Genomic DNA, 17,560 nt, shown 5'->3' on the forward strand with positions numbered 1-17,560 from the left:
AGCGGGTTTTCTGTACAGTCTTGTTCGTATTCTAATCTTGTTGGTCTTGTCTGGATACTGCGTCGACCACGATCGTGTGTATCATGCAGACGCAGCCCCACCATGCTATTGAAAATGAAGGGAATTTAAAATCCTGTTCATCGGTCAACACGGTTTTATAAATGGAAGCTGGTCTACAAACTGTCAATTAGGTCTCCTTTGAAACCATGGATGACTAGACCATATGGTTATTTGACTCTGGAAAATCGATTGTTAGGCCTCACTTAGTCTATATGGATTTCGAAAAAGCATTTGATAAGGTAAAACATCAGCGATTACTAAACAAGCTATTTGGAAACGGTATCAATGATGGGTAGCTTTAATGGCTCAGCAGATTTCTCTGCACGAAAACAGGTGGAACTATCTAATCTTGGAAATAAGTAGCTTTAACTAGTGGAGTCACTCAAGGTAGTATCCTGAGTCGTCTTCTCTTCACTGTGCAGATAAGTGAGTAATCGAAAATGTACAGGATACATTCGTGTGGATGAAATCAAGATAACTCCACCCTAAAATTCCACTATTCAATGGTCAACACGCAGCTTAAACAAACCGCCATTCAATACGCAAGTCATAATGTATATCTACGCACATCAAATCAAAACACTTGAATTACAAGGGTTGACTCACGAGAAACGATTAAACTAGCAATTTGATTGGGAAAATAACGGCACTTTAGTTAAAAAAAATGATAAACCACCTCTGACTTAGCTTAGCCCTCATATGGAACTATTTCTGACAGGTGCACTCTGCCACTGTGATTCGCCCATTCAACGATAGAAACTTTTCCACGGTCTTACTATCGACATTTTCTAACAATTTAGGGAAATATCTAAAAAAAGAAATTTCACACTCTGCATTAATAAGATTAAAGGTCAAGTGCCCTCTTATTCCTACTTTTTGAGGTTTACTTTCCAAATGATACTTAAGTACTCAAATAATGACCTGGGATCAGCCTTATAGAAAAAAATCATGTATGTCCCTTAAATCAGTAAAATTTAATAACTCGATCATTGACCTATACAGCGTATGCGCCTTGGCCGCAGCTGCATGTCAGCGCCATATTCATGCGTCATCTTTGCCAAACAAACATACACGTGAGTAATAGGGTAAGTGTCTTTTCATACCAGAGGTCGAAAGGTCCAACTTATACCACATCCTGTTGTTGCACAATAAACAGCAAAATTTAATTGATTCTGCCAATATTTTATATTAGATTTTATTTTATATATATTATATTCATCTCGAGTAAAAGTAACTTCATATGATGTAAATATATTTTCCATATTAGAAATAAAATAATTAGTTTCAGCTACATAAATTTCTAAATTAATTAATGAATTTAAAACTAAATTTTCATACGAAATATTTTTATTTAAATCTATTGCAGGAATATTATATTTAATGGATTTATTATATCGGAAAGCTTTTGGAAACCCCATTTACATAAGAAAATTAATAATTAATTAATTCTTTTAATAATTTATCTTGTTCTTCAATTGTTATGTTACCATTTAAACTAATAATATAATCTAATGTATTTTTCAATATATTAATTTCTTTTATATTAGATTTTATTTTTTCTTTATTACTTTTTATATTTAATTTACAGCTTATATACCAGTTAAAACACTCGATGATAATCCTAGCACACCAATTGATATAGCTAAAGGTGTTAATGGTGAGAATATTGCTAGAAATGTTATTTCAGAACTAATTGTAGCTGAACCACTTATAATAAAATAATATATAATTTTGCTTTTTAAATATTTTTTCCTTTAAACTTTTAAATCATCAAATTCTAATATTTGTTTTTCCAAGTATAATTGTAATTTACTTTTATTTGTATCATGAGGAATAATATCATTATTATCAACTTTATCATCCATTTATTAAAAAATTACTAATTTGTAAATTTATATGCAACAAATAAAACAATAACAGTTCCACTTAAAATCCATATTATTTCATATTTCTTCTGTTTATTACTTGGGGTATAATAATCTGACATTGTAGGTTTGTATAGATGTAATTTTTTCTTTATTTGTTACTGCGTTATATAAACTCATAGCCTCATCGATTGATCGAAAATCTCGGTGTGAAATTTTCTGATTATATAATTCTTTATTAATATAATCCATAAAATTTTGTCTATTTTCTCTATATTCTTCTGCAGCTTTATTATATTTTTCTAACGCTAAGTTATATCTTATTTGTTCTGATAATGAACCATTTTTATCAATATGCTCTAATAAATAACCACCACCTGTAAATGCTAAAGCGTTAACAATTGCCGATCCTATAATAGTTATTATTTAGTAAAAAAAATTATGCATTTATAGGAGGGATATATTTTTGTTTTTCTAAATAATCAATAGTTAAATTAGATAAAGTAACTGCTAATGTTAATTTTGAAATATCATTTATACCAAATCTATCAACATTAATACTTCCCATTTTAAATACTTTTTTAAATATCATTGTATAACCAACTGTTCCCATTGATAGTAATGCTCCATTATATAATCCAGTTATTATCCACTTATAATCACTCATTTATTTATCAAAAAAATCACCTTCAAAATATCTAGTTATCTTCGTTATAATTATTTCAACATTCATAATATCATTAGTTTCATTTTTATATATTTCAGTTATTATTCTTTTAATATCATCGATAATAAAATCTTCATCTTATTCATAAAATCTTAAAGAATTTCTAATTAAATCAGTAATCTTTTCTACATTATAAGTTTCTTTATCTGTTATTTTTTCATAATCAAATGTTGTTCCATTAAAAAATGCAATATTTTAAATATGTGTAATTACATTATTAATATCAAATTTCATTTCTTACTCACATTTAAAATCAAATCCAAAACATATACTCGGTCCTACTGTTATATTCATATTCATATAACAAAAAATTACTCTATACATCTTATAACTAATTCATAAATTACAGGAAAGTTATCTTAATCAATTAAATATCCATTATGATTTCTTATTTCTAATTTAAAATGATTAAATTGTGGAATACAAGGTTGAAAATCACATTCAGCTAAATTATGATTTAGTTTAAAGTTTAGTAACAGTTTAGCTATAGGTTTTTTAACTAAAAATTGATGTTGTTCGTCATTGTCTAACCTAATCTTTATTTTATTATTAATATCACTTTTATTAAATCTAATTCCAAACTTATCTTCACTCTTGAATTTTATAAATCTAATTGCAAATTTATGTTCACTTCTAATTTTTAACCGTGCTCTTCTTTTAATTTCTTGAGCTAATGTTTCCAAATTATATAATCCTGGTTTTAAAAGTAAAGTAAACCATTTACTTATAATTCTAATATGATTCATAAAAGAATTATATTCTAGAGTTTTATCCGATAAATTACAAATCGAATTACTTAAACTTATATTTACAAATTTTAAATCTACAAAATTTCTAAATTCTCTATCTAATTGTACTAGTAAATTGTGAGATTTATAATTTGTAAGCTTTCTAGAGTCAACAAATATTCTATATTCTTTTAATTTATCTTGCATTTATTTTACATATTTTTTTATTCGAAATCTATATCATGACATCCTTTTTCATTCCTACCTTTGTATATGAAATAGAAATCACCAGAACACACTTCTTCTAGATCTTCACTAGATAATCTATGAAATCTATGTGGTAAATATGTTCTGAATTTATATTCATTTCCTTTTAATATTCTAAGTGAATAACTAATTTATTACCATATCTATTAGTAATTGTTTCAATATTTGTAATTAAATATTTCTTATGTAATGTTAATTCTGTTAACTTTTTGAATTTATAATCTACAGATTTGACATTTGTAGTATCTTTAATTCTATTCTATTCTATTTAAGTCACTGTGTATTTGTTTACTCTCCATTTATTATACATATTTTTTTATAAAAATTTCATTTATATAATATTCATTTATATAATGTTCATACATATGAATATCATTAGAGTAAAAGGGTTAGTGTTGTTTCATATCAGAGGTTGAAAGGTTGAGTGAGTGAAAAATAAAATGAAATTCGAGCGTGTGAGAATTTATTTTTTATTCTTTATGAGCTCGACCTTTCGACCTCTGGTATGAAAAGACACTTACCCTATTACTCATGTGTGTGAACTCAGTACACATTGCCTATATGTAAAATCAATAAAACAACACCATTCCTTCACTTTATTCACAGCTCTACTGCTGGCTATCCATTGTATGTTTCTTGTGTTATCTATTACAGTATCAACAGTATCATCAGAAAGAATTTAGGAATCTTAAACAACTTCTAAAAGGATTAAATACGCTACGAATGGTGATTATGCGGTGCAGGATTAGAGACTGGAAACTGTTGGATTATTTCAGATGCACAGTGCTTATTTCATCACGGATTGTTACATCACTTACAACGTGGGAGTATTTTGTGGATCTGAGGAACAATACAACATTCTAAAAAACCACAGGATTATGTTTAGAGGAGCGACTATACAGTTTCGATCGGCTTTGGAGACTCCTACCATCGTCAGGATCGAAGGTATACCTGCGATCTGCCCTCACGAAGCGGTAGACAAAATGATTCGACCATACGGAAACATCCTTACGGGATCCTATCACCCGACGATAGGAAAAACAACATTTCAGAACGGTGAGAAACGTGTACTGGAGGTAGCTATTACATCACCTATCCCACGGAATATAACTCTTGATTCGAAACGTTATGGATTACTTCTTGTAAGGGTCTATTACAACGGTCAGCCTGAACATTGCGTGATATGTGGACAATTTAATCACACCTGGGATGAGTGCAACATTGCATGTACTCATCCAACCCATACACCCGATCGATGCCGTCAAATCCATTTCCGACAGACCGTTTCTTTAACATTGATGAAAAAAGGAAACCCAACACCGGCTGAAGCATCTGAGAACAAAGATGAGGTGGCGACAGAAATGGCCGTTGTCACAGATGAGTCGAGAAAGAGGCCATCATCTCAAACTGAACTTTCTCAAACGCAGAAGAAGTCGCACAAGTCAAAGGCGCCTTCGGAAGACGAGAAGTCCCCGATAATCGACCAGAAGCCAGCCCAAACTGGAGACGAAGAATCGGACGATGCGAGAGAAACTGCTGCAAAGCCAACAAATTCAAGCACTGCACCACCCGCACCAGTCCGACCACAGAAAAAGAGTCAACCAAAGAGTCAACCAAAAAGTCAACCAAAACCAAAGACTAAAAGATCAAATTAAGGTAATGTAGAATTTTCACTAATTATGTAGGTAAAAAAAAGACATACAATGGCGGATACTTTAGAATGTATTAGATTACTATCACTTAATTGCAACGGCTTAGTTTACTCGAATGCTCGAATTGTTGGCATTTTTGAAAGACTTAAAAACTATGATATATTTTTACTTCAAGAAACTCACATATCGAATGATTATGAAATTCAAAAAATATTTAGGCCCTTGAGGAAAGATTTTGAGATTATATCTAATATTATAAACGAAAGGAAATGAGGAGTAACCATATGTATTCGAAAATCTTTAGAATATACGATTTTAGATAAAACTATAGACAGACAAGGGAGATTGATATCCTTGAAAATATCCTTGTTCAGCCAAATTTACAATATCGTTAACGTATATGCCCCAAATAAGGAACGTGATAGGAAAATTTTCCTTAGCAATATCAGTAATTATCTTAATCTCAACCCTAATGAGCTTACAATAATAGCAGGGGACTTTAATTGTATAGAAAGTCCCATAGATCGTGATTCAACATCCATCAATTCTTCAATACGAAGTGGCTCCGAACAATTAGCCAATTTATGTCAACAAAACAGATTAGCAGACGCTTACAGACTTAAAAACCCAAACACAACAGCTTTCTCTAGAGTAGCAAAACGCAATAACAATGTCATTAAAACAAGAATAGATCGATTCTATGTGTCAGACACTTTACAATCAGACATAGAACAGGTGAAACACGTCTATTCATTCCGATCACAAGATCAGCGAATTGACAATAAACACTTCTCAAGTCAAATGGCAAGGGATACTGGCATCTCAACAAAGAACTACTTAAAAACCCTAATTACATCAATAAGATAACAGATTTTTGGGCACAGTGGCAAAATCACAAACAGTTTTATGACTCAATTATTGAATGGTGGGAAGAGAGCAAAACTCAGATAAAACAAAGATCTATAAAATTTGCATCGGAACTCCGGAGAATTAAATACAATCTTAAGGAATCATTAGAATCTGAATTATTCATTCTCGAAAAACTTTCTGATATAGGAGTAAATACTAACCACAATCAAATTGAATATCTCACCAAGCGTATTCGTGATTTCGAAATTGAAAAAGCAAAAAGTGCTATGATTAGATCTAAGATTGAGTGGAGAGAATTCGGAGAGAAAACAAGTACTTTCTTTGCGAATTATGAAAAACAACGCGCTAAAAAGAATCACATCATGACTCTCAAAAATAATCTAGGTGAAATTAAAACCGGACAAAAAGACATTGAAAAAATTCAACTCAAATTCTATAAAGACTTATATAGAAAAGAAGAAACGGATTTAGAAACCCAAAATATATTCCTGACTAATTTACCTCAAATCTCCAATCAAAAGAAACTTCAGCATGACTCCGAAATAGATATGGACGAATTAACAAATTCAGTAAAATCTTTTCAAAATAATAAGTCCCCTGGTATAGACGGACTACCTATTGAATTTTATAGAATATTTTGGCATACTCTCCGAAATGACTTCCTACAATTAATACATGCGTGTATACAAGAAAATAGACTTTCTAAATCAATGCAAACTGGTATTATATCATAAATTCATAAGAAAAATGACAAAACAGACTTGAAAAATTGGAGACCAATCTCGTTACTATGTACAGATTACAAAATATTCACGAAAGTTCTTGCTAACAGATTAATTAACGGCCTAACAGACATAATACACCCAGATCAGACATGTAGTGTAAAGGGACCTCGAATCCAAGACAATGGCCATATAATTAGAGACTTAATTGATTACGTAACGGCCTAACAGACATAATACACCCAGATCAGACATGTAGTGTAAAGGGACCTCGAATCCAAGACAATGGCCATATAATTAGAGACTTAATTGATTACGTAACAATCGGTCAAATGAAAGCTTTCGATCGCGTTGACTGGCAATATATGTTCAAAACTTTAGAATCTTTCAGTTTTTGAGAAAATCTAATTCGATACATCAAAACTTGCTATTCAAATCCAAAATCTAGAATCAAAAGTAACGGCTTCTTAACTAAACCCTTCACTTTAGAAAGAGGCGTAAGACAGGGGTGTCCCATGAGTGCAATACTCTACATAATAGCAGCGGAACCATTAGCAATTAAAATACGCGAAAATAACAACATTAAAGGAGTGAAATTACGAGACGACACAGAAATTAAAATCAAACGATACGCAGATGACACTACACTATGTCTAACCGACTTAGAATCATTGAATCAAGCCTTTACAACTTTATTTGAACGAGCATCGGGTGCAAAAATTAATAAAGACAAAACTGAGTGTATGTGGTTAGGATCTTGGAAAACTAGAAACGATAAACCTTTAGACTTAAATTGGAAGAAATCCATGAAGATTTATGGAATTCATTTCGGAAATGAGAATGGTGATGATTTAAAACTGGTATCCGATAAATAAAATTCAAAATGTCATAAATCTTTGGCGCCAAATTAAATTATCTTTACACGGCAAAAAGGTCGTCATAAACTCTTTCATTTTACCTATGTTATGGTACACTTCCGAAATTTTTCCAATCCCAGATAAATATATCAAAATCTTTGAACCAAAAATCATCAATTTCCTATGGGACAATGGAAAACGCCTTGTCGGTAGGGACATAATACACAAAAAAATCGAACACGGAGGCCTCGACATACACAGCGTCAAATACAGACAGCAAACACAGGCAATTAAGACGATAATTAACCATGTTCTAAAACCTACTCACTGGAAACCACTAATCAACTACAACCTGCAAAAATATCTAGGCCCAGGCTGGAATATTTCAAACATGATTCACAATGAAATACCAAAAAAAAGTCATTACAAATAACTACTACAGACATCTATTTAAATCATGGACAGTTTTTCAAAAACATCTAGTTCCAACTGAGACCATTACCAAAATTCTGCAAAAACCTATTTTTGGCAACCCAAAAATTAAACTCAACAGGAAAATTAATTTCACAGAATACATACATCACGGTATAACCAATGTACGACATCTATTCGATAATCGTGGCAACTACAAAGCATTTAACGAAACACCATTAACAAATAGATTAAAACACACATGTATATACAATGCGATTCCGCAACATTGGAAACTAATTCTATCTGACCAAAATTTAGATCCTGGTGAATTACCAAAAATCTATGTGCAATTTGATAATATAGACTGTACTATAGGAAAACTTTCATCATCCCAAATTTATAGAATACTATTATTAAAAAATCTCCATCAAATCACATCGATTGGGCAAACCAAAATTACTGAACTTTTAAATACTGATCTGAATTGGCCGGAAATTTGGAATGAAGTTTATAATAAACATATCGATAGATTAAGTGATATTCATTGGAAATTACTACATAATACTCTTGCAACAGCTTCAAAATTAGTACTTTGGAAAATTAAAACTGATCCAAATTGTAAAATTTGTGGATGCGCGGCAACGAATGACCATGTAGTATATTCATGCACAGAAGCACAGCAATTATATTCACGTATACAACCAATCTTTCAACGCATAATAAACGCACCTATAAACATCACTCAAGACATCGTCTACACAGGAATTACTAAAACAATAGAAAGAGACTTCTTCAAACGCACACTCTATCTTTTGTTTCTCGCACAATCCATTTTGTACAAAAATCATTACAATCTAGAACAAGGCTCTGGCCGCATCAACACTATAATTTATTTCAAAAACTCACTAATAGATCGCCTAAACCAAGAAATCATGCTTCAACAAAACCTTCATATTTGGAGTCTTAACAATATACTTATACATCTGGACGCAAGCGGACTGAATGCAGTAAACAGAATCACAATCGATACCATTAGCGTAGTCTATTAATTAAACCCAACGCCATTTTCTTTTATTAATTACACCAACATACCCCGATTTTGACACTTGAGGTATGTTCTGATATGGATCGAACCGGAACGACGGTCTATCAATACGCATAGAACTGTCTGACCACTTTTGCTTTATTTCACCACATACGCATTACAGTAAGTTTACTGTTTCTGATGTTTTGACTGTAAACTCAGTCTCATTGCCGCGATAGCTGGAAAGCTGCACCTTTTTGGCTTCAGGATAGCAAGCTCAGTCTATCTGCGCGTGGTGGTGGCTGGAAAGTTGCCTCTTGACATCAGTCTCATTAAAAACTACCAAAAACCTAATTGTGACAATGTAAATAAAACCCGATGAAGACTGTATATTCGTAAGTGTACAAATATGTATTCAATATTCACGTGCCTGTGCCGCTTTCTTACTGACGGTCCATCAATGCGCATAGCACTGTCCGTTTGATTGCGACGCATCCACATACCTAACTATGCACTGTATATTAGAAACACAAAACTGCTCCCGTCTAAAAACTTTTCCTTTTAGGAAAACTCCATTTAGCACCAGATGTGAAGTACCGATTGCGCTCCCCTTGACGGAGAAACCCATCCTCATCGGAGCTGCACCGTCGATGTCATAAACTACACTTCGGATACCCAACGACCATACTCTCATCTGGAAAATTTGCGTTTCGAAATGTGCTTCCTTTCTATCTAGTCAACACGCGGAACAATCAACTTAGAGGACTTCTACATCAACATCTACCCGAGAAAAAAACCACAATAAACTATCGGACTATTTACACGTAGAAAACGACCAAAAAAAAATAAAAATGGACAAAATGATCTTCACCCTTGTAATTAGCTATTTCCAAAATCTTGATGTATTAAATTAGGCAGCCAGAAAAATTCACCCCAATCAGTCACTTGCCGTTTCAGACTGCTTGGAAGATTGTTTGAACGAACCGGAACCGAATTTCCAATTATGTACTTCGATTTAAAAAAAAATTCTGTAAATTAGACCGCCGAGCAAACAACTATATCTGTACTTCGATTTCCGATTTCAAAATCAAACCCCCTGTTTCGCTCCCGGCAGGTGTGGTGGGTCTGTAAGGGACACTCAATCAAAAAATCTAAAGAAATTTACAAACCAAATAAACAACAGGGACAATCCCTATTTTAAGATCAAAAATCAAAATTAGTAACACACTTATCATTTATACACATATCACATTTAGAAAATAGGTTTTACACAATATTCTATTTAGAGGGCACTTGACCTTTAAAGTATTCATTCGTTTGACAAATCTTCAACTCAATTCCTACCAACAAGTTATTAGTGGTGACACGAAAAATGACGTCATTGACTCACTACTATCTCATAAACTTCATGACTACGTCATGAAGGTAAAATACAAGTCGCCTCATTGAATGGGGCTCAATTTTCGATGTTTATGGCCCAACAGTGCTTTTGTAATGCTGATTCATCAAAATACGCACAGAGTATCTGTAGATTGAAGTGAGCACAATGAAATTAAACTGATTGTATCGGAAACAGCAGTAAGGTAAATAAATTGCCCATGGGCAAAGTGTGGTTTACCTTGAAAGCTAGAGGTTCTTTGGAGTAAGGGCATTGCTTGAAAAATCTTTTTAATTTGTGACTTCAAAGTTCTAGAAGTTTATATTGTATTTTATCTTTCTTAAAGAATTATTTTGTAGTCAAATAAGACCAAAGATAAATATTTGTATGAAAAAATATTCATATAAAACTCATATGATGTCACATATCAGAGGGTGGCTGAATATTGAGTCTTAGAAACGACACCACTTCCAACGTATGGCCGCGGAAGCTAAAACACCGGGGCGTAGTATTAGATAATTTTAAATCCTGGAATTTACCACTACAACATTCAGACATTGACTTATTCTTTAGTTTGCTGCTTAGTATTTTCAGGTCACAAGAAATTAAAATTTATCACAAATTCTATCAAACAGAAAACACAGCGCTCATCTGCTACGACGATTATTCAGCCTGTTATCACCAAACGTGCACGCACCAAGCAGCGTTACAGCATCACCATATAGTAGTCTGTACGAGTGTGTTTGTGTGTGCAACAGTCTAATGTTTAGCACTCCCGCGCGTGTGGAGGCCTTATGTAGTGAATGTTCGATTCACTTCAATCTCAATCAACACAATCACCGGGTATTAAAATGAAACAATACCTATGGCGATATGTGAAATAATCATGTTCTCACCAGCAATGAACATTTAAAATTCACACATATACGGCACCTAGTCCAATGAAACATTCGCCAGTAATGGCTTTCCCATAATTATTTTAGTAGCGCCAGAATTCCCCGTATATCCCAAAAACAGCCAATCACATTCGCTCGTAGAGACATCTACCCTTCAATCGAGGTCATTGCAATTTTATACGCAAGAGCTAAGAATTTTCCATCCTCCCTCTGCAGGGACTCGAACCTGATGGCATCGCTACACTCAGCCACGGCACGAACCCCTGCATCAGTAGACTGGGTGCGCAGGTACATGCGCAGCTTTCCGAACGAAAACTGGCGGCACCAATCAGATTGCTCGTTGTATAATCGTTGAGGCAAATTTCAAGGATGAACTATAAATGGGAAACCCCGGGCTAAAATAAAACGGGATTTCTGATTGGCTAAAAATCACATCATCTGAACTGCGCATGTATCTGCGCACGCGGTCGATTATGGCAGGGTTTCGTGCCGTGGCAATCTCGATGCCATCAGGTTCGAATCCCTGCCGGGGGAGGATGAGAATTTTCCCGCCAAAGCAGTTTTTCGTCGAATTTAAACAAAGTTGACCGTGTCATCGACGGAGGTTCGTCTTGTCTTGAATCACACGGATTATACATCTTTTAACCCAAGAACCAATGAAACAAATGCTCACATAAAAAAAACGTACCCGATTTTACATGAATTGGCTCAATGCCAACCTCATACTGCTGACAAACAGAGTTGCCACTTATGTGAAGCTAAAAAACCCGGAAAATAAGTCGGGGGGTCTGGGGGCCCTCCCCTAGAAAATTTTTTGAAATTAGAACGCCAGGAGATGCGTTCTGGCACAATACGCGTTATAGGTCTCACTTTCATTACCGCCTATAGATCATTTTTTCAAATAGCGATTGGTTCCGTCAAATACACCTCATATATAAACCAGAGCCAAAAACAAACGAAGCGTCAGTCGATTTCGATCGTCGCGTCATCTTGGTTTAATTGCGTACTGCCGGGTTGTTGCCACTACGTGGCAGCACAATACGGCTTTTTCGAACACTCTACGGAGCCGTCACGTTTTGATGTTAAGGGTCGAATCCCGAATTGATTTTATTATTTTCGCGATGTTTTCTTTAGTGGTTATTTGACTTCTCCCGAAATGAAATTGGATTTTTTTTAAATCCGGAATTCCGGAGAAATCCGGAGAAGTGGCAACTCTGGACAAAGGTAAACCAAAAAGCCTTTGTTCTTTCGACGAAAATAGTGGGGAAACAAATTAATAAAGGTGCGAAGCAGCGATAACGGGTTTACTGCACAGCCTAGTTCGCGTCGAACACGAATGTGTGTATGCTCACGCGGCCCCATCAGGCTATGAAAGTGAAGGGAATTTAGAATCCTGTTCAACGGTCAACACGGTTTTATAAAATGAAGTTCTACAAACAGTCAATTCAGCTTACTTGTAACCATGGATGATTGGACCAGATTGTTATTTGACTCTGGAAAATCGATTGTTAGGCCTTATTTAGTCTTTATAGAGTTCGAAAAGCATTTGATTAGGCACTACATTAGCAATTACTAAACAAGCCTCTAGAAAAATGGTATCAATGATGGGTCACTTAAATGGCTCAGTTGTTTTCTCCAATCGAAAACAGGGGGCGAAATCAACAGAACTGTCTATTCTTGGAAATAAGTAGATCTAACTAGTGGAGTCACTCAATGTAGTATCCTAAGTGTTCTTCTCTTCAGTCCTGATAAACTGAAATGTACACACCAAGTAAATTTCTAAAACGACCTAAACAAGTTTATCCCGTACATGGTCAGAAACATGGAAGATAAACTTCAACCTAAAAAGGTATAATATGGATATTGGATACAAAGAAAACACAGGGGCATATTCTGTTCGATCGAACAATATACTTTTTGTTCGACTAAATAATTCAGATGTACCATCATACATGCATCTAGGTTATGGTTTTCCCTGAACGTCGTAATTTTCTTATAAGTTTTATGACTGCTACTCGCTAGATACGACACGATGCCGACACGCTGGTAATAGCTCTCTCATTCCTTGAGAGCTAAAAAAGGCCAGCCTGGTGGAATTATAGCCCTTATTTACCCTGTTTTATGTTAAGCATAAAGAAGGCGCTACATTATGATAAACAATAACCATTGTTATTGTTATTATAGTAGAACTGGCCTAAGTTGGACGGCTTTAAGTTGGAAAATCGGCTAAGTCGGCAAGGTCCTGAGTTTATAAGTTGTATATCATGACATGTTCTATGATTGTAGTTAGTTTTACTGTCACTGGTTTTTTATATGGGCATCATATAGTGGAAAAACTCGGCCTAGCGCCAGTGTTGGTTGTTCAGATAACGTAGTTATAGGCTGTATCTGGCATTATTTCAGAAAAGGGGCACATACATCGCTCAAAATCTGGGCAAAACCATATCAAAAATGTTCTAAAACGGCCTAGGCACGACTCAATTATATTTTAGAAAGGACAAGTTATATTGCCAAAGATTCAGAGAAGGCACTAGAAATAGTGAAATCCTGTAAAAACAGAACTAATTTCCAAAAATTCCAATCTATATATGATTGTTTGGTGTTTAATGCCTGAGATGCACTGACAGGGCTTCACATTTCTCTTTGTCGTTGTAAAAGAAATTTGGAAAGGTGCCCTATCAAATGGGTGCTACCACTTTAAACTCTTCTTAAATCATGGCACGAGGCCAAGGTAGTGGTATATCATGGTCGGCTGCTTATCTTATGTACATTAACCCTTTCAGTGCGTCTACACCGCAGTGCGGTGTATAAATCAGTGATGGATTTTGCTAGTACACCGCACTGCGGTGTATTGATGTAATTAGTAATTTGTAATTATCTCTATTGAAAAATGTCAGCAAGTGTCAAACATAGTGAAATACTAGTAACTAACGATACACCGCACTGCGGTGTAGAGGCACTATAGTGGAATTCCCATTGTTCAACACACTAGGGTGGAATTTTTTAGAATTTTCAAATTTTCTCCAGCACTATAGGGTATTAATTAGTCAGCACTGAAAGGGTTAAAAAGAGGTTAAAGATTAGCTAATTTGCTGTATTCAATTATTGCAAGATCCCATATAATTAATCAATTGAATTCAATTTAATTATTGAAACCTACCAGTATTTACCTGGTTCTGCAGCAATCAATCTGAAATATCTATCAGCTGTAGGATCATCTTTAGCATCCATCAAACCCTGGATTAGGTTTACTCCTATTTTCCTTTTCTTATGGTCATTGGCAACTTCTAACATTTTACGAAACCAAGCCTAAGATAAAGTGACTACATAATGAAATCATAATTTCAATGAACACTAACAACATTGTTGGTTTCACCAGCAAGTAATGATATCATAAGCTGGCAAGCAAGGACTTACCAATTGTTGTGCCATTTTTCGCTCTCGCTGTTGAAGTATTTGCATTTCTGTCTGTATTTTTTCTATTTCTGGATCAATTTGCTGAAGAATGAATTGAAGTTGTTCTACTAGATACTAGATAAACGATACATGCAAAAGAACTAGAATTTTGCAGAATTTTGCACTTGTTGCTAAAACACGTACACGTATATCGCCAAGACATCAGGCAACACCCTCCCAAACCCAGGTCCAAAATTAATATTGGTTTTTGATGAAATTTTCTATGCAGTCATTTGGTATCTCAGCAGTCATTCCCTATAAATCAATAAATTTATACGATTTCATTGCTCTATATGAAATAGATCCATTTTCAATTTAAGATGAGTCAAACATGTTGAATAGCATTATGACCTTCATTCATCTACTAATACATAATTAGCCTATATCTCATGTGAAATATCAACGCTCTACTTTCCAAACCATTCAGCCCCAAAGTGCACATTTCTAGAATCCAAGATTGCTACCAGTCAACCATCTTGGATGGCATCATGAGCTAGATTCAGACAGATACACAATGTAACTACCTAACATTATTAGGTGAAATATCAATGCTCTACAGTAATAGGGCAAAATGTACATTTACAGAATCAAAGATGGTGTAATGGATGGGGCCATCCGAAATCCGTATTTTAATATTATCGAGTCCAAGGACCAAATTATAGTATTCCTGTGGAACTGGAAGTAGTTCCCTCCAGTGTGACCATAAATCCGAGGCAAGGCTACAGTATTCTATCGTTCGTGTTCAATCTTTCGTAATCTGTTCCTTTAAGTATTCATTTGTGCTCTATTGTCATTTATTTTTAGGGTTTTCTGTTACATCACAGAAAACCCTATTGATATTCGCATGTTTATTATTATTATTTGACAATTGACGTCAAAACTGCAAAGGCTTTCTCATCTTACCGCTGTTTTCGATACAATCCGTTTTATTTCATTTAGCTCACTTCGATCTACAGATACTGCATGGGAATTTTGATGAATCAACGTTACAAAAGCACTGTCGGGTTGTAAACATCGAAAATTGAGCCCCATTCAATGAGGCATCATCCCGACATCATCCGCAGGCTGGTCCTCACTTCGATTATCAATTCAAGTGTAAATAAAAAAATTTATTGCCGCAAGCCTTCGCATTCAGTCGCGGTCTTCAAACCGTAATTTTAACAATTACCCATTTTCTTCATCGGTACACTTTACCGATCCACATGATATTTACTACTCTGAATATTATAAATATCATAGGCACTATTTAGCTGTAAAGATCAATAATCAACATGTCTTTACGTCGTCGTTCCGCGGATCCGATGCAAGTTTTCCTCGCCATAAGAATCAAATCAAGTACAAATAAATTTATTACTCCCAGTGATTTGCCCGCGGGCTTCAAACAGTTAGTTTTACAATATTCTATTTTCCTTTACCAAATTAACCGGATATTTACTACGATAAATCATTTGAGTACCGGCAAGTCGTAGGCCTAAACTAAACAGGCCGAACAGATTCAGCAGGGAAAAGCTGTAGTGTCGACGAGGTATCAAAAATAAATGAATCTATTACTACAGTGATTTGGCCCCAGGCTTCAACCATGAATCAGTATTCTATTTTTCCTACAGTACATACCGAGCTTTTCCAAATCCACGGATATTTAGTAAATACCTGTATATGACATATTATCATCCGTCGGAGAAAAGCTGTTGTGTCGACGAGGTATCAAAATAAAAGAATATATTACTTGATTCGGCCGTGAGCTTCATTGAATTTTTCCTACAGTAGATACCGATCTTTACCAAATACACAAGATATTTGCTAAATACAAGTATATGACATACTCTCATCCGTAAGCTGGACTCACGCTTATATTCGGAGAAAGTGTTCGCCGCGGGGATAGGAGATCGTTCCTCGGGTCGCTTGAAATGTTTATTGAGTTGTACGTGATCTTCAGGTCTACCGGTACTGGGCTTTACTGTATCAAATAAACACATGTAATTGTTGTGATAATTAACGGACTCATGGATTGAACTCCAATACAAAATTAGCAAAAAAAATCCGGCAACATTGCTGCAATGTACAAAAGATTTCTTTCTTCATAATCCGAAAATGAAATCGATTTTACGAATTGAATAACCCAGAGACCTATCCCTGTTGAGTAAGGTGTAGGAATACGATGTTTAGGAGGGTTGAAATTCAATAGGCCTAAGACCAATCCGTCCGGATGTTAGGCCTACGCATATACATAGGCCTGCGTAGGCTAGAAGCCTCTACTAGGTTAAAGCTAGGTTCACTATAAAGGAGGAATCAGATTTATTAAAATGCATGTATTAGTGATTAACTGGTTCTGACTTCCAATGATCAATCACAATTATTAACTATATTTTCTTGGCAAAAGTGAAGAATTAATTCATAATGACTTAAGTTACTGCGGATCCCCAGAAAGATCTTTTTTTTTGTTCAAAAAACCTTTCGCTCGAAATTTTTTTCGTCGAAGCAAAAAATTTTTTTGTTCAAAACAAAAATATTTCGTTCGATTGAACCAATTCGAAAAAATCATTAGGAAAAAGTTGTTTTAGTTGGAACAAACTTTTCGTCCATACGAAATGTTTTTCGTTCGAACAATTGTTCGATCGAACAGAATCGTTTTCATTCTCTTGTC

At 34.5% G+C, this 17,560-nt stretch overlaps 1 protein-coding gene across 7 annotated transcripts in view; it reads right to left on the reverse strand.

Moving 5' to 3' along the window:
* Positions 1 to 17,560, reverse strand: part of LOC141906818 (kinesin-like protein KIF28) — a 139,057-nt gene that overhangs the window by 8,932 nt on the left and 112,565 nt on the right. For 5 of the 7 annotated variants that reach the window (XM_074796214.1, XM_074796212.1, XM_074796219.1 and 2 more), the window contains 2 exons: positions 14,878 to 14,958; positions 14,631 to 14,769 (listed from right to left, as the gene is read on the reverse strand). In XM_074796214.1, coding sequence (XP_074652315.1) covers positions 14,631 to 14,769; positions 14,878 to 14,958 — 220 coding nt within the window. Of the gene's footprint in view, positions 1 to 14,620; positions 14,770 to 14,877; positions 14,959 to 15,060; positions 15,172 to 17,560 lie in introns of those variants that run through there. The other 2 variants (XR_012619423.1, XM_074796213.1) reach the window with 2 other exon arrangements.

The sequence above is a fragment of the Tubulanus polymorphus genome, chromosome 6 (assembly GCF_964204645.1).
Source record: "Tubulanus polymorphus chromosome 6, tnTubPoly1.2, whole genome shotgun sequence".
Classification (NCBI taxonomy): Eukaryota; Metazoa; Nemertea; class Palaeonemertea; order Tubulaniformes; family Tubulanidae; genus Tubulanus; species Tubulanus polymorphus.